General features: G+C 45.9%; 1 protein-coding gene and 1 long non-coding RNA gene across 3 annotated transcripts in view; one reads left to right on the top strand and one right to left on the bottom strand.

Moving 5' to 3' along the window:
• MGAT4C (MGAT4 family member C) overlaps positions 1–23,365 on the top strand; it is a 309,266-nt gene that overhangs the window by 66,823 nt on the left and 219,078 nt on the right. Inside the window, exon 3 of one of the 2 annotated variants that reach the window (XM_083400976.1) lies at positions 6,732–6,827. In XM_083400976.1, coding sequence (XP_083257102.1) covers positions 6,801–6,827 — 27 coding nt within the window. In that variant the 5' untranslated portion in view covers positions 6,732–6,800. Of the gene's footprint in view, positions 1–6,731; positions 6,869–23,365 lie in introns of those variants that run through there. The other variant, XM_083400979.1, reaches the window with a different exon arrangement.
• Positions 1,244–11,504, bottom strand: LOC310658710. The gene is made up of 4 exons (XR_014502439.1): positions 11,446–11,504; positions 10,124–10,353; positions 2,061–2,236; positions 1,244–1,361 (listed from the first exon to the last, which is right to left on the bottom strand). It is a non-coding gene; the product is annotated as an uncharacterized lncRNA (long non-coding RNA).

Here is a 23,365-nt window from a genome sequence, read left to right as displayed (position 1 = left end):
CAATGGAGTGGTTGCTTTATTTTAAATGCCAACACATTTTGTGTGGATACCCAAGTTTACAGAGGTCCTCAGGACTTTAAGGATTCCATGAAATAACTTGATAAACCTTGATAACAATGCAATCTGACTTTGACTTGTGAAAACCTCACCTGAATCACCCCTATTCACTTTGTAATTTGGGCCAATGTGCACATCTAGTAAATCCTGGCCTGCTGGGTTTCATAAACACACACAAAACATCTGTTTGCTGCAGGTAAATAATAGAGTTTGTTCCCTATCTGGTAATTACGGACAACTGCTTTGCTGGTTGTAGCTGAAATGCAAGAAGCCCAGAATGGAGTCTCTCTTTCTCTCCCTGACTAAGGAGTAAATACTGCACAAATCTGGAATAAAGTCCCTAAGATGGTTAAATGGCAACTTGTACATTTCCTTCTGGCAACTCTGCAACCAAGCTGGTGCCAAATGTGCTTTCCTTTGGACCACATCAGTGAGGCTGAGAGGGAGGTCATATTGTCTGGACACCCCAGGACCCCTATACAGTAGTACCTCGGGTTAAGAACTTAATTCGTTCTGGAGGTCTGTTCTTAACCTGAAACTGTTCTTAATCTGAGGACCACTTTAGCTAATGGGGCCTCCCGCTGCCGCCGCACCGCCACCACACAATTTCTGTTCTCATTCTGAAGCAAAGTTCTTAACCTAAGGTACTATTTCTGGGTTAGCGGAATCTGTAACCTGAAGCGTCTGTAACCTGAGCTACCACTGTACCAGGCTTGTACCCTGGAAAGGTCACTTTGGTGCAGCTAATGCAGTAAAAAGAATGTGGGAGCCAGTAGTTACAAGTTACCAGTCTCTGCAGCTACAGCAAGTGCTCTGATTTTCCAGCAGTTTGACTTCACCCCATGAGGCACACTCCATTGTCTCTTGAGACAGATGGATGCCAACAATAAGTGCAAAAGCATTCTAACACTTGAATAAATAAATATGGGCTCAGAGTTACTTGTGCCTGAATAGAAGAGTAGGAAATGTCAGGTGTGAGCTGCATTGATTTTTTGCAAGAGGAATGAGTGAAAACATATTTCCTTTTAGACAAAGCACCTCCTACCTGCTCTTTCCAATATATCTATAAACTTACCAGCTGAATCTTCCCCTGTCGGATACATTTTCAGTTTATAGTATAAGGGTATAGTGCAGGCACACAGGTGAGGATTTCACAGTAAACCAGAGAGATTTCTCCCTGCCAAAATTCATTACACCACCAGTTTGTTTATTTTATTCTTCCACTTGTGCAAGTTGTGAGGAGGCTTGTAAAAACAGTTGGAGCAGCTTTTGAGAACAGGAATGGTATTTAGCTAGACACTGTTCTGGAAGAAACAGATTTGTAGCCTGAATCAAGCTTGATCCTGAATCAAGCATGGTCTTCGGAGGCTCAGGTAGTCTCAGAGGCTGAGTGCCCATTCCCAGCTATGGCTGGGTCACCAGCTGTGGTCCCTGGACAGTGATGACTTGGCCACTGTACTCCATGCTGTGATGAGTTTCTTATTGGACTACTGCAATGTGCTCTTTTTCTTTTTTGTATAATTTTTATTGAAGATTTAAACAAAATGTGTTATCCAAAAACATGTCATCCTTAATTTTTTCCCCATTTTTCTAAAGAAAAGCAGGGCATTCTGGGATTAAATCAGAAACTGGGACACCTTCTCTAAATCAGGGATGTCCCTGGAAAATAGGGACACCTGGTGGGTCTGGTTTAGTATTTTGAAGGCCTAAATGACTTGAGTCCAAAATGTTTGAAAGACTGCTTTCATTCCTGTTAACCTCCTCAGATGTTATGATCTACTGTGGGGGCTCTCTTGATAGTTCCATGACCCTCAGACGTGTGCAACATGGCAGCCCAGGAGAGAGCTTTATCTGTGGCACCCCCAAATTGTGGAGCACCCTCCCCACAGAGATGTGTCTAGCTTTTCCTATGTGCTTTATTGTTTACCTTTCACCATATTATGAAGGCATACGTCTTTACATTGACCTTTGACAGCTACTGTATTTCGTTTTGTGGGACTCACCTCTTTTGCTGAATACTGTACTGCTCCAAGTGAAATGACTTTTCTTGTTTCATAATTGTAATGGTTTTATCGGTTTTTATAACTGTGTATTATGTTGTTGTAATCCTCCCTGGCGTCTTGTGGTGAAGAAATCATGTCAATTAATACCTCAGTCAAGAATCAGCAGCAATCAATATCTGAATATGAACAAAGATGCATGCTCAACATGGATGTGTACAAACAATGAATTAACTCATAATCAAACTTGGTTAGAATTACAAGAATATTTCAGTTCACTAGAGAGACACCAAAGCTTTGTATTCATCTGGACATCAGATTTGTCCTTGAGATTGACCAGTTACAAGTTTGGGTTCCTTCACTAATAAAAAGCAGTGTTCCCGATCATGTGTAGAGAGCCTAAACAGGAGTTGGAGGTGGTGGCTGCTGGCATTATTCTGTTCCACTTTCTATATGCATTTATTTACCCAAAAGTGTCTTTGTAATATGCGTGTTGGAAATATTCAAGCAGGGCACATTGGGACAAAAATTACTTCTACAATATGCAGCAAAGGACTGATCTTGCCTCAAATCCCCCAAAGTAAAAGAGTAGTTTCTTACTGCCCCTCTGGGTGCTTCTAACCCAGCAATACTTTCCTGCTTTGTCCATCCTTGTATTTACATCCCAAACTACCAAATGTCTTTGCTACTACCTATCTTGTGAACGCGGGTGGCGGGGGACGCGGGTGGCACTGTGGGTTAAAGCCTCAGTGCCTAGGGCTTGCCGATCGAAAGGTCGGCGGTTCGAATCCCCGCGGCGGGGTGCGCTCCCGTTGTTCGGTCCCAGCGCCTGCCAACCTAGCAGTTCGAAAGCACTCTCGGGTGCAAGTAGATAAATAGGGACCGCTTACTAGCGGGAAGGTAAACGGTGTTTCCGTGTGCGGCTCTGGCTTGCCGGAGCAGCGATGTCATGCTGGCCACGTGACCCGGAAGTGTCTTCGGACAGCGCTGGCCCCCGGCCTCTTGAGTGAGATGGGCGCACAACCCTAGAGTCTGTCAAGACTGGCCCGTACGGGCAGGGGTACCTTTACCTTTACCTTACTATCTTGTGAAAGGACAGAAAGAACAGTAACTGACTACCAAGGAATCTTTCACATTCCTGGGAAATTGTATCATGAACATTAAGAAAATGTACAGTTTGAACCATTTATGCCAGAAGGAAGGAATCTAAATATCTGGCACAAATATAATTTGTTTTTCCTCATGATGCATTTCTGTTTGCTTAAAAATAAAAGTGTAACGTTTGTTTTCCTGGACATACATGATATTAAAAGCAATGAAAGAACTACAACTCTCTCTGAAATTATTATTTGCAATGCAAGGCTATTCAGATCCCAAACGTATCCACAATTTGAAGTCTCTTGGCAGTGTTGAGTATTTCTTCAGCACAGATGCATATGCATAATTAGTGACTTTCTCTCTCTCTTTTACATTGATGAAATGAATATTTATTCAGTGGTTGTTGTTTTCTAAGTTGAGGAAATGTTGACTGGGCAATGTTAATAATTAGTCAATATGTCCATACATTTTTAAAACAGGTGGTTGGCAATCGGCCTCCAAATGGTCACTGATTTCATTAACAGTTGCATTATATATTATTTGTGCAGACTGAAGTGGAAATGTGGAGATGGGGGGCGGGAAGAGAAACCGAGAAACCAAAATTGCCATATTTGCCCAAGCCAGAGTCCCATGGACTGCAAGAAGATCAAACCTATCCATTCTGAAGGAAATCAGCCCTGAGTGCTCACTGGAAGGACAGATCGTGAAGCTGAAGCTCCAATACTTTGGCCACCTCATGAGAAGAGAAGACTCCCTGGAAAAGACCCTGATGTTGGGAAAGATTGAGGGTACAAGAAGAAGGGGACGACAGAGGACGAGATGGTTGGATAGTATTCTCGAAGCTACCAACATGAGTTTGACCAAACTGCGGGAGGCAGTGGAAGACAGAAATGCCTGGCGTGCTCTGGTCCATGGGGTCACGAAGAGTCGGACACGACTAAATGACTAAACAACAAGTTTCAAGCTACTGCATGCAAACATCTCACCACACCAAGCAATCTCCCTGATTGTGGAGAAAAGTGTAGTTTATTTTGGTTTATGGAATCTTCTGTGATAAAGTGGTGTGGTGAGTCATTTCTGTTCAGCAGCCTCCGCTAGTTGCCCTTGCAATCATCCTTGCAATCATCTAATGGCCATAATATCCATCTGTCTGTCTATCTAGCTAGGCTTGAACTTCACTGAGTTTCATACCAAGAGGTCACTGTCAAGCAATAAGAATGCTTTTCTTCTTCATATGCTTTAACAATCCTCAAGATTGGAGTCAGGCTTCCAGTGACAGCTGGGGACATGTCAACACTTGCAGCATGGCAGATGGTTGGATTGTGTGTCAAGCAAACCTTCAGCAAATGCTTATGGCATCCCACAACGTCTCCCCCCCACCCCTATGCATACAGCACATAGAAGGGTAGAAAGAACTGTATGAGGGCGAAAGTGACAAAGCACATAATGAAATTATTGCTATTTTATGTGACTATAAATGCAGACGTTGTTCTTGCCTTGTGAAAAAGCTCTAATTTTCCATGATTACTTCGATTAGCAGCATTCACAACTAAGTACCTGAATTAAGCAGCTATAAAAGGTTCCATAATGAAGCAGGAGGGCAAACAACAATTATTGAGTCAAGCCATTTTGCTGCTCAATGCTGCCTAGTTCCCCACGCTTTAACATAACTGGAGGTGTGGTCATTTTCCTATACTGATGGACAAGATGCCCGTTGTGAGTTGTGTCACACTATCAGTGCTAACTTTATTCTATTAGCCAATTTCACTTCCTTCACTAAAATTCATAGTGATATTACTGAATATTTCAAGAAAGTGCCGGATTGACAACGCAGGAGTATCAGGAGCTGGAGTCAGGAGTAAGTCATCAATAAAACACTCAGTGTCAGTGAAGTTAACTCTTTATTCAAAGAAACCCAAACAGTGCAGGCCTAGTGATCACAGCAACTCTTCCCAGTAGGTCTTGCCCCAATGAAGCAGTTCAGTTGCAAGGACTGAAGTTCCCTCCCCTCTTTCTACTGCTTTCTAAGGCTCCTCCCCCAGTTCCTTCAGGGATGTGTGCTGAGTCCCTACCTGTACTCGTTGTATACATATGACTGCATTTCATCTGATCCATCCACCACAGTTATTACATTTGCAGATGATATCACCATAATCGTTCTAATTACAGGTGGAGATGAATCAGCGTATAGGGAGGAGGTTCAAAAAGTCTCCACATGGCGCCTAGAGAACAACTTGAACCTAAATATCAGCAAGACAAAGGAGATGGTGTTGGACTTTCGGAGGTAGAGAGAGGAACTAGCCCCGTTGTATATCAGGAGTGTGTGTGGAGAGAGTCTCTTCCTTTAAATTTTTGGGAGTTTACCTTAGTGAAGACCTCACTTGGAAAATCAATACAACCCAGGTAGTTAGGAAGGCACAACAGAGACTCCATTTCCTCAAGGCCTTGCGAAAGAATATTGTCAAACAAAAATTGATAATCTCCTTCTACAGGGCCACAGTAGAAAGTGTCCTTTCGTACTGTATAACAGTGTGGTATGCTGGTTTGACAGCCATGGACAGGAAGTCCCTACAGAGGGTGGCAAATACAGCACATGACATCATGGGCTGTCCTCAGAGTTTGCTAGATGACATTGTAGGAGACCGCTGCCTCAGGAGAGCGAGGAAAATTCTTAGGGACGACTCACACCCTGGCCAGCACTTCTTTAATCTCCTACCTTCGGGCAGAAGATACAGAAGTATAGTCAGCCACACCAACAGGTTAAAGAACCGTTTTTATCCGTGGGCTATTGGGCTGCTGAATGGAAAATAAAAAGTGGTGTAATTGACTTTTGACAAGCACACAGAGCATGAACAAGACTGAGTGTGTGTGTGTGGGGGGGTCGTTTAATTTCACTGCACACAGGTGGTGTAGTGACAATAAAGGTTTATTTATTATGTTTATTATTATTATTATTATTCGCCAGCAGCCTAAGGCTCCTTTGGCTTGTCTCTCTTTGTTCTGTCCTTTTTATTTGTCTCTGTGTTCTGGGAGACCAGGGGGATGGGAGCTGGTCACAGCAGGAGAGAGGGATCCCCTGGTGTCTTCAGCAGCCTGCTTCTACTCAGCCCCTTGATCCCCCTGTTCTGCCTCTGAGTGAGAACTGTGCTCCTCCACAGTCTCTTCCTGCTCACTAAACCCTGTTGCCTCTTCAGCTTCTGACACATCCTCCTCCCAATCTTCTGCCTCTGACCACTCATTGTAGTCCCACAACCAATCCACTGGCTCTGAGCCTTCTTCCTCTGGGGGTTCCCTTGGGGGTTCCTAAGCTGGTGCCTCTCATCACTTTGCTGCGTCCATCTCTGCTTAATGATAGGGCTGGCCCAGCTGCTCTAGAGGGTTGGAGGATGTTGTGAAACAACGTGGGAGTTTGCTTGGCTAAAAATGGTCCCCACCCTACTTTCATTCATGAAAGTCTGCAGTGAACTCATATTGATTGTAGACGGGCAGTGTTGGATCCAACTCATAATAAATGAAATAGTACTAGTGGTAATAAGTTGAAGAGGTATATATTATGCTTTTTTTCTTTCTCTCCAGACTTCAAGAAAACCGCGGAGGCTTGGAATCCTAAATGCAATACTGGTATGGAGTTTCAGCTCTACCACCATGGTTGAAAACAGCAAGAGCAAAAAAGTAAGATATTAAATAAACACCAGCCAGCACGAACAATTAGGGTATGTTATGGTAATTAAATGAAATAACAGTAAACTAAAGTATTAAAAAAGTGACATATTCTGAAAACTAAATGCATGTGGTCAAGGATGGTATGGTAGCTTTGAAAAAAATATTATAGGCAAGTACACACATTTTTTCATCTTTGGGAAATTATTTGTCAGATGGGTGGAAAGAGAATGAAGTTATCCAACTGATTCCTTGTGACCTGAGCAGCAAAGTTGATGATGATGCAGTCATATGATGGAAAGAGATCTGAAATATGGTTGTGAAGAGTGTATAATGCCTAATAGTTGTAAGGAACTGTTTGAAGCAACAAATAAAACTGAAGAAAAGGATACATGAAATAGTTAGTTTTGGGAGCTGGGCACTTGAGCATTTGGATCAGAGTCTGCAATGCAAGCTAGCCAATGTGCTGTCCTTCAGGTGTTGGTGTAAAACTCTCATCATCCCTTGCCATTAGTCATGCTGACTGGAGCTAATGGGAACCACAGTATGGCATTTCATGTTAGCTACTCCTACTATTTTTTTTTCTGAGTTTAAATTGGTTGATTGATGAAATTCTTCTTCCCTCCAAAAGCACAAGGAATTCTGTGCACTTACAAGGGGATTTTCATAGCACATAATGGATACCTATGAATTCACTCATTTAATTTGACTGAGCTGATTGAAACCAAACTATTATAAATGCAACTTTCTTGCATTTCTTTGCTGCATTTATGACCCAATAATAATAAATCATAACATAATAATAAAGGGAATCCTAATTGGAATACATCAGTTCTCTCTCTAAATGGGAACCGGTTGACCCACACTCAGATTATAGAAGTTGTTTGAAGGTGTCACAACTACATTTGGATTTTTAAAATTATTGCACTTTTGTAGCACTGTTGAAAAAGTCCTAAATAGCCAATTAAATGGGCTTATGGCAAAAAATCAGCTTCTTATCTGAATTCTAATATATCATTGCTAGTAAAAAATATTGATACCTGTAACTATGTAACACTGTAGTCTCAAGAGAGGAATATATGCAAAATTAAAATGTGCAACATATTTTATTTGATTTACTATGAATTCTCCCATGTATTTCCAGGTGGCAAAAACTGGCATTCTTGAGGTTTTCCAAGAATAAACCCTTTATGTCTGATTAAAATGCAGATGAGCTTCATAAACCACAGTAATTTGAAGGGACTGATTTACTGATGCAGTCGCCTTCCATCTGCTTCAGGTGTGAAGCTGGAAAGAATTTGTTACGATAAACTAAAATTAATTTGGATTTAGAATCCATTTCCTTAAGATGAACATCTTACACTGAACATTCCACTAACCCTAAACTTATGGTTCTGCTAGCGCTATAGTTAGAGGTTTTGTAATGTGCCTTTCATATTGTTACCATGTTCATGGTAGGATCTTGATGCATCATCATATTACATATTCTGGATCAATTAATCCAGAGATATAGAATCTGAGACCCTCCCAATGTTGTTTGAGATGCCCATCAACTCCAACTGGCATGGCCAGTTGAGCAGGGATGATGGGAACTGAAGTCCAAGAACATCTGCAGGCCCACAGGTTCCTCATTCCTAATCTAATCCATCTCTTCTAAGTGGATCATGAGTTGGACCTTCCAATATAGGAGAGAGGTGCAAGATAGCAGCAGTTCTAAATCAACCACTCAATCAGAAGAGCAGGTAGTGTTGGACCAGAGCAACAGTGTGGGACCTTGAACAGCTCCAAGCTGACAAGGTCTGGAGCCCAAGTGAACCTTTTTTATAGATCATCCCCAACCTTGACTATGATCGTTTATTGCAGTTATTAGTCTTTTTTCTAACAAAACGTAACCCAAAGCAACTTACAAAATACTACAAAGATTAAAACCAGTATAAAACCAAAACAAAATGAATTTTTTTTTACGTCTAATGCAGTCCACCCACTGAAAAGAGACCACAAATACCTAAAGCTCTCCAAATTAAATGCTGAAAGCCTCACTAGAATGTTTTTGCCTGACACCTAAACGAAGATAGTGATGATTCCAGATGTGCCTCCTTGAGGAGATAATTCCATAAGTGGGGAGCCACAATTGAAAAGGCCTCAATGTCATCACTCCTTCCATGGGGGCTTGCAGAGAAGGGCCTGAGGTGATGAATGGGCTTAGTTTATGTGGGGAGAGATGGTTTTGGGGTATATTGACTGCCTACTCTGTGATGGATAAAGATGTTTGAAGAATAATCTTTGTGTCTAGAGACCATTGCACTACATAGTTTTGCCTAAATTGCTGCATTGTTGTTATGAGATGGTGTATCATAGAACAGAGCTATGAATCAGGAAGTTCCTGGTTCATATATTGCCTCTCTCATATTCACACCATACATTTAAAGCACTATACCACTTGAAACAGTCATGGCTTCTCCCAAATAATTCTAGGAACTGTTGTTTGTTAAGGGTGCCTTGTCATGGAGATGCTGGTATTTCTAGTGGTGAATTTGCTTCATGCAAGAGGGTTCTGTTAGCATAAATTGGGGCACCACATTTTAGCCAGTGATTCTCAGGAATGGCTGAGAAGACAAAGGGTTTAAGTGAGGAGATATGGCAGCAACAATTTGAGGCCAAAGTTTTATGAGTGAAAGTGATTTCTGAAAAGGCAAAGCCAGCACCGGATACAACCGTAATAAGGACATAAATAAAATAAATGGGGGGAATAGTCAGTGTCTCATTGAGGATCACTTAAAATGACCAAGCTGAACAGCTTTGCTGAGGCAAAATTACTAGTAGGCAGAGATAAAAAAGAAGATTGCAGGAGTCAAGGGGATCAGTGAGTGTATTTTTTTTTAAAGTCTTGGAACTTGTGTATAGAGCAAAGGTAAACGTAAAGCAGTTTGAAAACATACCATTCACTCCTGCTTTATGTATGCAAGTTGGACTGATGAACATAAAAGGCCAATTTCCCACTTAAATAAGTAGCAGAATAGTCATTTTGTAATTTTCCCTTTTGAGGTAGAGAAGCATGAGAGAAATCTTCCTGTTTCACCTATTGCTTTGAAAGTAAAACATTCAGCTCGTTCCACGTAAAGCTAAACAGAGCTGGCTTTGAAAGCGGGTGTGGGATTAGCAGAGATGTTGACGTTGAGAAATTAAGTTCAGTTACTCAACGGCAGGGAACTTTGCTCAATGAAGGGAGAAAAAAGCACTGCTCAGCTTGCAAACAGCCATATTACCTTTTCAAATGGGTGGCTGCCAGCAATAGCTTTCTTTATTACCTTTCTTATTGAGGAAAGCCATTGAATATTTCATTCACTCTCTCTTCTGTTGATGTTTTGATAGCTTGAATGCTGCTGTATGGCGAACTCATTTCCTGGGAATGTATATTTGTAACAAAGGTCTGATAGGTACATAATCCACTGGGTTCTTCATTCTTTCCTCTCAAGAGTTTCTCATTGCTTTGCTTAAGGTTATAACTTGAGCTCAGATTGCTGCTGTTGGCATCCATCTGTCTCAAGAGAAAATGAAGTGCATTTCTGGGGATGAAGTCAAGCCGTGTAGAGTCCTCTCTGGGGCGCAAGTCTGGGCAATGTATATGGAGGTCCTGGGCTGCCCAGATGGCAAGAACCCCCTCTCGGCCTCACTGATGTGATCCAAAGGAAAGCAGAGCAATACATTTGGCACCATGTTGGCTGCAGGAGTTGCCAGAAGGAGGTGCAAGGGACCATCCACTGTGGATTCTGCTCTGGATTTGTGTAGGGTTTACTCCTTAACCTTTTCGTCTCCCAAAGATGTCCCACAAGGCAGCTCAGGAATATAGCAGAATATATACAAAGACATTTTCTTGCAGGCAGTTATTCATAAATACACAAAATGATTTCTTGTTGGTATATATGTTTGAAGAAAGGCAATAATATGACCAACAGTAGGGAAAGAGAAGAATTAAGAAATGGTAAAATTAGTGGTATAAAACTGATGGGGAAGCAAATAAGAACTCTTGATTATTTCTTTTGCTCTTTCATATTATAGTAAATGCTAGATATGCACACGAGCCCAAAGTTTTTCCTTTTATTTGTATCTGTGGTTTCCTTTCAAAGAAAAATTCAAATCACCCTTGGATTCAAAGAATGGATGCAGCTGAAATTGTATCTCCTGATGCCAAAAAAAGAATTTGATAAGATTTCTCAAAAATTTATTTTTGTTATTGGGGGTAGGATATTTCTTCAGGATCTTCATAATCATAAGAATAATAAACAAATGTTTAAACCTCTTCCTAACATAAAGCCATTGAAGTGATTTACATATTAAACAGAATAAAACATAGACGAGCAAGCTCTAAGGTTGATTAAAACCAATTTAACAAACTCTAAAATGATAAAATCATCCATACAAATTCTAAATACTACAAAACAATTTCATCAGATGTAAAATGGGTAAAAGTACCCATTGCTGGAGAGTATATAATCAGGAAACAGCTATTGCCTTCCTGTCCCGCTTGTTGGCTTTGATGGTGGGAAGTAGGATACTTGATCCCGTGTACCATTTGAACTGCTCTTAAGTTCTTATCCCTCATATGAGGTTTTAAAGGCTAGCTTCTTACCTCAGATCTTTGGTAATTTCTAAACAGTAAGTTACGATGGGTCACATTTCTGCACATGTTGTACTCTTGCATCATGTGTACACTGCCCAAGCAGATGACGGATGTTGTAGCTTTGTTCATCACCTGTTTGAGTGGATGAAAGCTAAGCATTCCACTCCCTGTGTCCCAACAGATGACAAGTACTGTCAATCAATGAAGCAATTGTGTCTTCAGTGGAAGAGAACACTGTGTGTAGCAGCCGGCACAGAATTCTCTGTTGACTAAGAGGATCAGCACCATAGATTTCAGTGCCATTACCAGAGTAAACTATTATTTATGAGCTTAAGCTGAGGCATTATTTAAAAGGTGCAGTTATCTGTAAGTACTGTATATTTAGTCATTATCCTTGAGAAAATAATTGGATGGAATTTGCAGCTGTACCTTCAGTACACAATTAGCCACAAGATTAATCAAAAGAACACCTATTGTCTAAGTGTGTATTAAGAGATAAATCTTGTTGACATGCAGACTCTTACACAAAGTGATACATGAAGGATTAAAGGTTCTGTGCATTGGATTTTAAATGGTAACACAACCAATTCCTATTGGAGGAGAGAAGCATGCGTTTATTTAACAACTATGTCACCACAAACTTTTTTCCAAATGCCATTTACAAAAAATAAACAGGGGAACTACTTATGGACCAAATTGGAGTGATGTAGAATTCATCTCTCTGCAGAATTCAGAGCGGGAGCAGAATCTATAGTTTAACTATACGCTATGCAAATTATTTTGTCTGTCTGAATCTTCCATCAATCAGCTTCATCGTATATCCGTGAATTCTAGTGTTCCAGAGTTCTGGTGTAAAATTCAATCCTGTTATAATTAAGGACTTTGAACTTTGGGCTTGCTGATCAGAAGGTCGGTGGTTTGAATCTCTGCAACAGGGTGAACTCCCCTTGCTCAGTGGCAAGACCCGCCCCCTCCCGCATGAGTAGAAATAAAGACACAGACAAATAGAATTAAGATTAATGGGCGTAAATGGCCACAACTTTATTGATTACAGGTAAGAGAGGTATTGGCATTTAGGCATTGGCCCTAACCAACTATCCGGTCTGACTGGGAAGGGTTAAACACCAACTGGGGGGAGCCCCCCGAGATGTACATCCGTAGGCGCCCACCCCCAGGGGTTACCGCTCGGGGGCGCGCTTTAGGCCCTAGCCTCCGTAGGTTTCGGACGAGGCGACGCCCCTCGGAGTCCTTTAACGAACTACCCTTCATGAAGTGGGGGAGGGATGGCGCTCCTCCCCCCCGACCCATTTGCATGACAATACCCCTGCCAATGCCTAACCGCCACTACCGGGAAGTTGTGACGTTTTGCTACGAGGTAGGCGAAAAAACCACGAGGCTTCATAATATAGCCAATTAGCCAAATGGAAAAACTCCTACCAGGCCCCTTGCGGCGACCAGCCAAAGCCCATAGCAAAGTCCAGGGCAACCTAAAGGGAGGGAGGGTGGGAAACAAGCTGCTGCAGCCAGAGAGAAAGGGGCGAGCCGGGGGCTGCCCCGACCTTTTATGGGGCTAAGGACCGCCCCCGGAGCCAGCCGATTGGCTGGCCGGGGGAACCTATTCTAATGAGGGAATCCCGGGGAATCCCGCGGGGCTGCGTAGCCCCGCGATGGTGCTGACGTGGGCGTGAGCCCGCAACCCCACCCCCTCTTTATGTCGGGAGTGGCATTGCGTGGCAAGACCCGCCCCCTCCCGCATGAGTAGAAATAAAGACACAGACAAATAGAATTAAGATTAATGGGCGTAAATGGCCACAACTTTATTGATTACAGGTAAGAGAGGTATTGGCATTTAGGCATTGGCCCTAACCAACTATCCGGTCTGACCGGGAAGGGTTAAACACCAACTGGGGGGAGCCCCCCGAGATGTACATCCGTAGGCGCCCACCCCCAGGGGTTACCGCTCGGGGGCGCGCTTTAGGCCCTAGCCTCCGTAGGTTTCGGACGAGGCGACGCCCCTCGGAGTCCTTTAACGAACTACCCTTCATGAAGTGGGGGAGGGATGGCGCTCCTCCCCCCCGACCCATTTGCATGACAATACCCCTGCCAATGCCTAACCGCCACCGAGCTGAAGCTCGCCGCCAATACCCTCATCATACCTGTAACCAATCCCTGATCCCCTGTGCAATATCGGCCAACCACAAGTCATTGCCCGCATCGGAAAGATGCACGCCATCCCCACGGTACAGTGCTTCGTCGCTAAACCGGATGCCCGGGTGGGTGATAACCCGACCACCCATAGCAACTACTTTGCGAGCCACCGCGCGCTCCAACAGCCTCCTAGCTTTGCTGACTGCCACCTGGTCCGTGGCGTCGCGCCACCAGCGCCTTTCAAGGAGGGATGACCATATGATGTCCAAAGACGGGTATGAACCCCACAACAGGCCCAGGTCGTTAATGATATTCCACCTAAGGTCGACCGCATTTCTATACGCCAAGTCGTTCTCGCCTAGTTGGACGACGAGAGCATCAGGGGCGCCCTCCGCAGCAATTTTCTTGGATACCGTCGGGAGGAATTCCTCCCAGCGCATACCCCGCCGAGCCACCCAAGAAATCAGGACGTTAACCTCGCCAGGGGGGTATAAATTGGCTCGCCAACCCGTGACGTAAGATCTCAGCTTCGCCCAGTGGACGATGCTATGGCCCACAATCCACAGGCGCACAGGACCAGAACCTGAAAATAGAAAGCGATAGAACCGGGTCAAGGAGGGAAGTGTGAGGAAGGGGGGGGGGGAAGGGGGGAATTAACGTGGCTTCCTGATGTATCCCTTATATGCATCTGACTTCCAGCGGCCAAGGTCCATAACACGTTCTGCCGGTAAGCCCATGTGGACAGCCGTGGTTGCAGCCCCAATGCGGAAGGAGTGCGCGGCAAAGTTATCAGGTGGGAGCCCCAAGGACGCGATCGCCTTGCGCATCACTCTCGTGAACTGGTGCTTGGATAAATAAGACCCATCTGCATGCATGAAGAAAGGACCCCCAGTTTTTGGCCTCACAGACAGGTACTTCCTGGCGTCCTTCACTGGGCAGGGGCCGACCTTATTGGTCGCTTGCAAGCGGATAGTGGCCCCTCTGCCTAGCTGGTCGGTCTTGGAGCTGCGTATCTTCAATAAAACTTCCTCGCTACCCATGGCAACGTCCCCTAAGCGGAGGCCCTTAGGGGTGCCACCCGCCTGATCCTCACAAACCACTTCACTTATGCGCAGGGCGCCGAAGAAGGCGAAGGAAAAAGCTGCAGAGAATAATCTCGCCTCATAGGGGGACCAACATATGGCTCTGAGCTTTGTGCGAATTTCAGCGAGTAAGCCGAGAGTTATCGGCCTCCTACGATCCTGGCTAGGGGGCTGGGCCCTGCGCCAGCCCTCGAGCATCTTCCTTACTACAAAGTGTGCACATGGGTCACAGGAAAACAGGGTTTTTGAAAAGAATGATATTGCGGCGGATTGGATATTAAGTGTTTTTGGGGCCCGGCCTAGGTCCCGAAGGTAAACTAGGTATTCTATGACTTCGGCCTGCGCTGGAGCCCTGCCTATTTTGAATAGCCCTTTCTTTTTGCGAAATGCCGTAAAATCCAACCAGGCCTTGCTATAGGATCTCAAAGTAGATGGTGCGATAGCCGACAGTACTCCCTTCAAAGCTTCTCGCTGCCAATACTCCAGAGGTGCACCGGAAACGGTTGCGGCAGCGGCTGCGCATCCGGCGCTAACGTGCGAAAGCGATCCATCTGGAATCGAGACAGAGCATCGGCAATATTGTTATCGACACCAGGTACAAATTTAGCGGAGGCATGCAAATTAAGCTGTAGGCACGATAATACGAAAAACCTCAAGAGGGAAGCGACCCTGGGGGAGCGGGACGATTGCCTGTTCAGCACGGACACCACCGCTTGATTATCTGTCCAGAAGCACACCCTGCGGTTTCTGAAATGATCTGCCCACAAGTGAATTGCAACCACAATGGGGAAGAATTCCAGGAAAGTTAAATCCCTAAGTATAGGTTTGCCTTGCCAGTCCGGGGGCCAACGCTGTGCGCACCACTGCCCCCTAAAGTAAACTCCGAAGCCCAGGGAACCAGCCGCGTCGGAGTGCACTTGGAAGTCGGTTTGCAGGGCCAAGTGATCTTGCCAAAGGGAAATACCATTGTATCCGTCAAGGAAGTGAAGCCAAATCTGGAGGTCCGCCTTTACTGTCTGCGGGAGGCGCACCCTGTGGTGTGGAGATTTCAAGCCCGCTGAGAGCTTAGCTAGCCGTCTGCAGAAGGGGCGCCCTGGGGAGACCACCCTGCATGCGAAGTTGAGATGACCAAGGAGGGACTGGATTTGCCTAAGGGTGACCTTCCGAAGGGGCAGAAGCTGAGAAATAATGCCCCTAAGGGTGACCAACTTGTCTGCAGGCAGCCGGGAGGCCTGAGCCACCGTGTCTAGCTCTATACCCAGGTAAGTCAGGGTGGTGACTGGGCCCTCGGTCTTTTCCCCCGCAAGGGGAACGCCCAGTTCATCAGCCATGGCCTTGAAGGCCTGTAATGAGGACAGGCAGTCGGCTGCGTTCCTTGCCACCAGAATGAAGTCATCCAGATAATGACTGATACCCGTAACGCCCGATCTGAATTTAAAAGCCCACTCGAGGAAAGTACTAAAGGTCTCAAAGGCTGCGCAGGCGATGGAGCACCCCATAGGCATTGCCTTGTCTATGAAGTAAAGACCCATGAATTTGAAACCCAGCCAGCGATAGTCCCTGGGATGGACAGGAAGAAGGCGGAATGCCGACTCAATGTCACACTTCGCCAAAAAGGCGCCTCTGCCAAAGCCCCGGACTAGCTTTACCGCCTGATCAAACGATGCATACTTTACTGTGCATAGTTCCTGGGGTATAGCATCGTTGACTGAGGCTCCTTTGGGATAGGAGAGGTTATGAATCATTCTGAATTCCCCGGGAGCCTTCTTAGGGACTATACCCAAAGGTGAAATGTGCAGCTGTTCTACCGGGGATACTGTGAAAGGGCCTGCAACCCTACCAGCCGATATCTCCTTTTGGATCTTTTTTAAGGCGATGTCCGGCCTCTCAAGCACTGATTTTTTGATTCGGAGGGCAGCTAGAGTTGGGGGCGAAGGCCACCGGAATTCTGAAGCCATGGGAGAAACCGTTCTCTAATAAGCGGGCCGCTTGCTTGTCTGGGTAATGTTCTAAAAGGGGTCTTAGCGCCTGAAGTTTAATCGGGGAGGGAGCCAGGGTCAAAGAAGGATTAGTCGCTGAACGCCAGTGTGACAGGCTCAGGGGAACCTCAGTAGCGGGTCCCGGCTGCGCTACGGGAGGTGTTAGGGGCATTGGAGGGGGCACCCTGGTTTCCCTGCTGAGGGTGTCCCCTACCGCCACGAAAGGGCTGCTGTCTATTTTTATAGCAGGAAGTGGCCGGGTGACCGCCAAGGCATTTATCGCACTCATGCAAGTACTTACAGGCGGTGCGCTGACATGTTCCCTTGTTATAATCCCAACATTGCTTGCGACGCTTAGGATCCGCCCTACCCGTTTTTGTTACCTCGTTAGGTTTCTTCTCAATGTTGGGACCCACGTGCTCCAACCATTGATTGTTATCCTTCTGATCCCATCGCGTGGATGATAGCTGCGAGGCGTTCCTTCGAAAATCCTCGTCATAAGCAATGGCCGCCTCATCACCGGCTAACTCCCGGGCCCTTCGCACGTGTGCCAAGTAGGATGCGAGATGCATGCCCCTCTTAGGATAGCCCCCTAGTACTATCCCCATAAAAACCTGATACCCGTTAAGCCAATTTTCAAAGGTGCGCTCCACCCGGGGGGATCTGTACCTTTTCTTACCCTGATACCTCCTTTTTTCCCCTTTTCCTTTGGTCTGGACTGGGGGCAGCAGAGAGAACATGTCCACATAGTCACCATTGAGGATTTTATCCCTCTTTCTTTTAGATAAGTGACCGCCTATGATGAAATCAGTTGGTGCGTGAGTGGACCTCTTGGTGTCCTCAAGAAGGGACCCATCTTTCCACTCGAGCGTCCCATTGAATTTCTTTCGATGGGAATTGGCCCGCCTCTCATGGACCCACAAAGGGGCACCCGTATCCTCCCCCTCACCCCAGTAAGTTTCCATGGGAACATCGCTGTCACTATCAGAAGAAGACGTACCTGTGTAATCCTCGGTGTCCGAAGAGTCCCTCCTTCTGCTCCTCTTGGCGACGTGCTTCCTCTTAGCTTTTCGCTTACCCCCTCTGGATGTGCGGTCCTGATGGTCAGGATCCTCAGCTGGCTCTGCTGCTTGCTGTGGTGGCAGGTCTTCCTCCGAAGAGGCCACTTCTGATGGGCACCGCTGAGACTCCTGAAAAACACTAGGTACTCCGATATCCTCCTGTGCCTGCGCCCGGGAGGCAGCCCGCGATGACTTGGACTTGCCTGCAGCAGCCTTAGACTTCTGTGGTGCGGTCCTAGCCTTTTGGGCCGAAGACCTATCATTCTGGGCCCGCGCGGTTTGCAAGCGTGTTTGGGGGCGATTGGTGGCGCCTCCACCCTGTCGGGTAGGACCCGCTGAGGAGGTAGAGGGCCTGACCAGGTCCTGTTGACTAGAGGGAGTGTCGGGGATACAGTCTTGCGACAGCTCCACTATAGCTGCCGTAGGGGCCGGTTGGGGCCCACAATGCGCATAGAAATTCTGGATAGCGGTAAAAAGTTGAACTAAGGCTTGAGGGTTGCCTTGCGCAGTGGGAAGAAGAGCCCCAGCTGCCTGATTCGACCTGGCAGCGCCCCTGTTTGCCATTGTCGACGGTAAGAGAAATACAACGGTCAGCAGTCACAGCACACGACCTTTTAATATAGGCGGCAGGAGGGTTTGGATTTGATAAACCGCCTATCCCTGCCTCACAATGCGCAGGAGCAGATGAGGTTGGATTTGATGCACCGCTTTAACACTGCGTCAGAGGGTTCCAACAACTTGGGTATTAATATGAGAACCCGATTCTCTTGCTCCTACTCTTAAGAGTTTGCCTGTTTATGCCAAGTTATTTATTTATCTATTATTTATTATATGTTTTATTATTATTACTGTTGTTATTATTCAATTATTCAGATATGTATCCCTTAACCTAGCAAGTAATTCAGAGAAATTTTATTTATTTATTTATTCACTTAATTATTTATTATTAATTATTATTCTTTTCTGAACAGGCTATTAGTTATGCAATAGTAACGGTAAAACCCACTGCGAAATTGCCAGCGTTGGCCACGGCACAGGGAGATGCGGCCTAAGGGATCTTGAGTAAAAAAGGGGGAGTGAGGCTCAACCCAGGGACAGATTCCCCCCTAATTTATTTTATTTTATTTATTTATTTATTTTTATTTATTTATTTATTTATTTAAAAAAACAGAAGCTGCGCTGATAGGTGCCCTTCCTGTTCCCAGAATTAAAAGGAATAATCCGGCATTAAGCGATGTTGTGGTGCTATGGTCTCGTAACGACCGGCCGACGCTGTTTCCCTAAACCAAAATGGCTGCCGGGACCACGAAAGGGCAAAATCAAGATGGCGGCGCCCTATGCAAACACGTGGGAGACTCCCAAAATGGCGGACAAATGGCTGCTGAAACGTGCCGCTCGAGGCCCACGAAGAAGGTGACCTAATGCACTCAAAATGGCGGCGCCCACTGCCACACTCAAAATGGCCGCCGGGACGGCCCCACGTGATCCCGTAGCCGTGGCAACACCGAAGCTCTCGCTACGCGCAGCCCTGAGCGTCGCGCGAATAAACTAGCTTAGGGAATAAACAAAAGGCACAATAACTGCGCGCAACAGCGCTAGTCAGCGCGCCCCCCCCCCGACTCAAGCAGCCCACTACCTACAACGTGGAGGGAAATCGCAGCAAAAGAAAAGAAAACGAGAAATTAATCGCTCCCAACAAGTCAGAAGAACGGGTCAACAGAAACCCCCAGGAACCCCGAACTGAGCTCGGACGCTGCTCCCCAGGCAATTCGGGCTGTAGCGAGCCACGTGGGCAGCCGCCCGAGAGATATCGTAGAGGACCACTGGAAACCGGCAAAATAAAATACCTCCAAGGCGTTCCCCGAGAGCGCAAAGGATACGACCTGGCGAGCGCGGAGGCAGCTCGCGTTGAATGGATCCCTGCCGGTGCCGAGCGATCAAGCCACGTAAGGGTTCGGGCGGCTGAAGTCCGAGGGCCGGGGTGTAGCTAAAGCGGAGACGCGAAGAATCGGAGCGCAAACGGAGCCGATGCGACGAGAAAGGAGCTAAACAAGCTGCTGCAGCCAGAGAGAAAGGGGCGAGCCGGGGGCTGCCCCGACCTTTTATGGGGCTAAGGACCGCCCCCGGAGCCAGCCGATTGGCTGGCCGGGGGAACCTATTCTAATGAGGGAATCCCGGGGAATCCCGCGGGGCTGCGTAGCCCCGCGATGGTGCTGACGTGGGCGTGAGCCCGCAACCCCACCCCCTCTTTATGTCGGGAGTGGCATTATAATTAAGGACTTTGAACTTTGGGCTTGCTGATCAGAAGGTCGGTGGTTTGAATCTCTGCAACAGGGTGAACTCCCCTTGCTCAGTCCCAGCTCCTGCCAACCTAGCAGTTCAAAAGCACCTCAAAGTGCAAATAGATAAATAGGTACAGCTGTGGCGGGAAGGTAAACGGCGTTTCCGTGTGCTGCTCTGGTTCTCCAGAAGCGGCTTAGTCATGCTGGCCACATGACCCGGAAGCTGTATGCCAGCTTCCTCGGCCAATAAAGCGAGATGAGCACCACAAACCCAGAGTCTGTGACTGGACCTAATGGTCAGGGGTCCCTTTACCTTTATAAAGCACTATCCCATACATGTCTGCTCAGAGGTAAGTCCCATTGAGTTTGGTTGGGGTTACTCCCAGTTATATGGGTACAGGATTGTAGCCTTAGTAATTTGGAACTACCAGAATAGGAATGAGAAACCTGCACTTCTCCAGATATTGTTGGTCTACAACTCCCAATATCCCTAGCCATTTGCCATGCTGGTTGAAGTTGTGGAGGACTGCAACATCTGGAGGTCTACAGGTCTCCCAGCCTTGATTTAAAAGGAAGAATAATACCGAGAAAGTGAATTGTTGTAACATTGTAAACACATTTGATAGCATATATGAAATGAAAGCCCTTCTTGGGGGACAACTTTCCTGATACAATTTTTCTTTGCTTAGTCTAAGAAAGCACAAGATGCACTGCCTTATGCAAGAATGACGTAAAGTGTATTGCCCTGTAGAATGTTTGCATTCATACTCAAAGCATGTCAGACTTAACAAAGTAAGCTGTTTTCCTAACACACAGCAAGTAATGTAGCAATTCAATAGCATAGAAATAGTTGGGATATAAGTGTTTTGACCATGTACATTCAAGAGCAAGTAGAATACATTCTCTTCTATAATGGGGATCACAGAGGTTACAACTTTACTAAGGCAGCATTAAAGTGATCTAGTTAATACATTTTGTTTCTTGAGGCCTTTAATACTAAGATGTCTTTTATTTGAGAGCTGAAATGGCTAGAGCATGGTGAAATGAGAGTTGATGCATTTCAAGGTCAATATCAGTAGGAAATCTAGCGCTCTCAAGTGAGTCATGCACATTTTGGGGTGAGAGAGGTACAATGCTTCTTTTTTTTCCTTTAGACAAATAAGAATATTTTTCTTATACTCAGGGTTGACTCACAACGAATGATTGATATCCTCCAACTCAGGAAAATCTCATTATTCAAAAGTCTCTTTCACAAATATGGATGCTAGCTACTTTGGAAGTGATATGGGCTTATGAAAGGACAGGTCACACCTGAAGCACTTTGCAAGCTTTGGAAATGGTGCAAAATGCTCTTTAAAGGCAAGAGAGAGAGAGAGAGAGAGAGAGAGAGAGAATCAGAGAGATTGTTTCATATGCATTTTCTCCATATCCCTTTTCAACTCATTGTGTGGTTGTAGTCAACAAATGATTACCTCTCTGTGTAGTTAGATGACACATATGAAAGTCAAGGAAGGGGTAAGCACTGGTGGAAGAAGAGGAGTGCAGGGGGAGCGTACCGCCCCCAGCAGTGCGATCCTGGTGGGGTGCCATTGCGGCTGCCCCCCTGCCTGCACTGGTGGCATGCCACACCCCTGGGATGCACTCAAGCCCTGTCCCCACCTTCTCTCCACACACACACACACACACACACACACCCTGGTGTCAGAGCATGAAGCTCCACCACAGAGGGTAAGATTTGGATACAAGCCAGGGCACTCAGAGCAGCAAGCTAGAAATTGCAACAGCAACAGCTGGCTTTTAATTGTTCTGTAGCTACAGGGTTATTCTAGCTCCAACCCCTGTGACAGAAGCTGTTGGCCCTTTGGAGGCTTGGAAGCCTTCTACTCTTTTTGCCTGTTGGATTGTAACAGCATAGTGCCTTCCTACACCAAGGTGCAGGGTCAGCGTTGCCATCTTGAGCAAAGCAAATGATGAGGATGTAAGCTCTTGGGGTCTCCTTCCTGTGGGAGTCTCCAACAAGGCAGGCATTTCTGGGGTTATCTCCACACATGGCTGCTACCCCACAGTCTTCCCCATCCTCTGACATCAGAGTTCAAGTCTGGTCTTGTCCTTGACTTCCATTGGGCACGCCTAATTTTTTTTTTGCTGTGTTCAGGTGACTATGCCATGGAACTCAGGACCTAGACTCAGGCACTTTTGCATAAGAGGAGGAGCCCTGAGACATCAAACAAAAACCCTCTCCTTTGACCAACTTGGGAAACAGCCACTAAGGCAAATATTTCTTACCCAGTGCCAGAGTAAGGCTCTTGAGCACTTGCTGTTACAAAACTTGGCAGGCAGGTAGGCAATTAGGGGTGAACTCAGGGGGTTATTTCCATGTAGAGATCCCATTGACGTTCATCCAATCCCAGCTTGGAAATGAACTTTGTAGCCTCAAAGGTGAGTGTTTGAAGCCCTCACACACTTATCCAGCTCAGATAAAAAAAATTGATCAAAATTGCTATTTTCCACTCACAGAAGAGTACCATATTTTTCACTCTATAACACGCACCAGACCATAACATGCACGTAGTTTTTAGAGGAGGAAAACAAGAAAAAAAATATTCTAAACGACATAGTGGATATATGATTTTTGTGGTTCATGCTGTGGCCACAAACATGTGATCTGACAGTGAGTTTGGAATAGCCCAATGCAAAAATCCTGAGGATCCATGTGAATCCATGCTTTGTAACCACGGAGGAGGGAAGGAAGGGGAACCATGGATCCTCTGCTCACGACTGCAGCAGATCCCCCCCCCCCGCCACCTGCAGGCATTCGCTCCATAACACGCACAGACATTTCCCCTTACTTTCTAGAAGGAAAAAAGTGAGTGTTATGGTGCCAAAAATACGGTAACTCCCAGCCCCAAAACACACTCCCATTTCCATCCCCTTTTAATAAGTGTATCAGCATGGGCTATGAATGCATTTGAGGGGCTACAAGTGCCCCTCTAATATCTCCCATTCCACCCCCCTGAAAAAACCCAGTTATTTCCTGAGTGAAATTGAGGTGAGCTTTAGGAAACTCAAAGTATCTCTAGACCTGTGCCAGAAGTATAGTTCATGTCCACCTTCCACCTCACTCCCACGATTCTTCCCCAGGTACTCAGCCTTTCAGCTTCCTGCCTTCATTTTACTGCTCTATCCTCAGAAGTAACAGGAAACCTACCAGCTTCATCAGAGTGGACTCCTCAGAAATAGGGCAATTGAGAGCTGATATTCTGCAGTGAAACACAACCTTAAATGTGGTGGTATAGTACCCTTCAGTATCAGTGTTGGGACAACACTCTAGGTTACAGGAACTCTGGTTTAAACACCACCCACATGATACATTTAAA

Source organism: Podarcis tiliguerta (assembly GCF_965153285.1).
Source record: "Podarcis tiliguerta genome assembly, chromosome: 10".
Lineage (NCBI taxonomy): Eukaryota > Metazoa > Chordata > Lepidosauria > Squamata > Lacertidae > Podarcis > Podarcis tiliguerta.
Note: the sequence above shows the minus strand (reverse complement) of the source record. Positions and strands in the feature narration are given on the sequence as shown.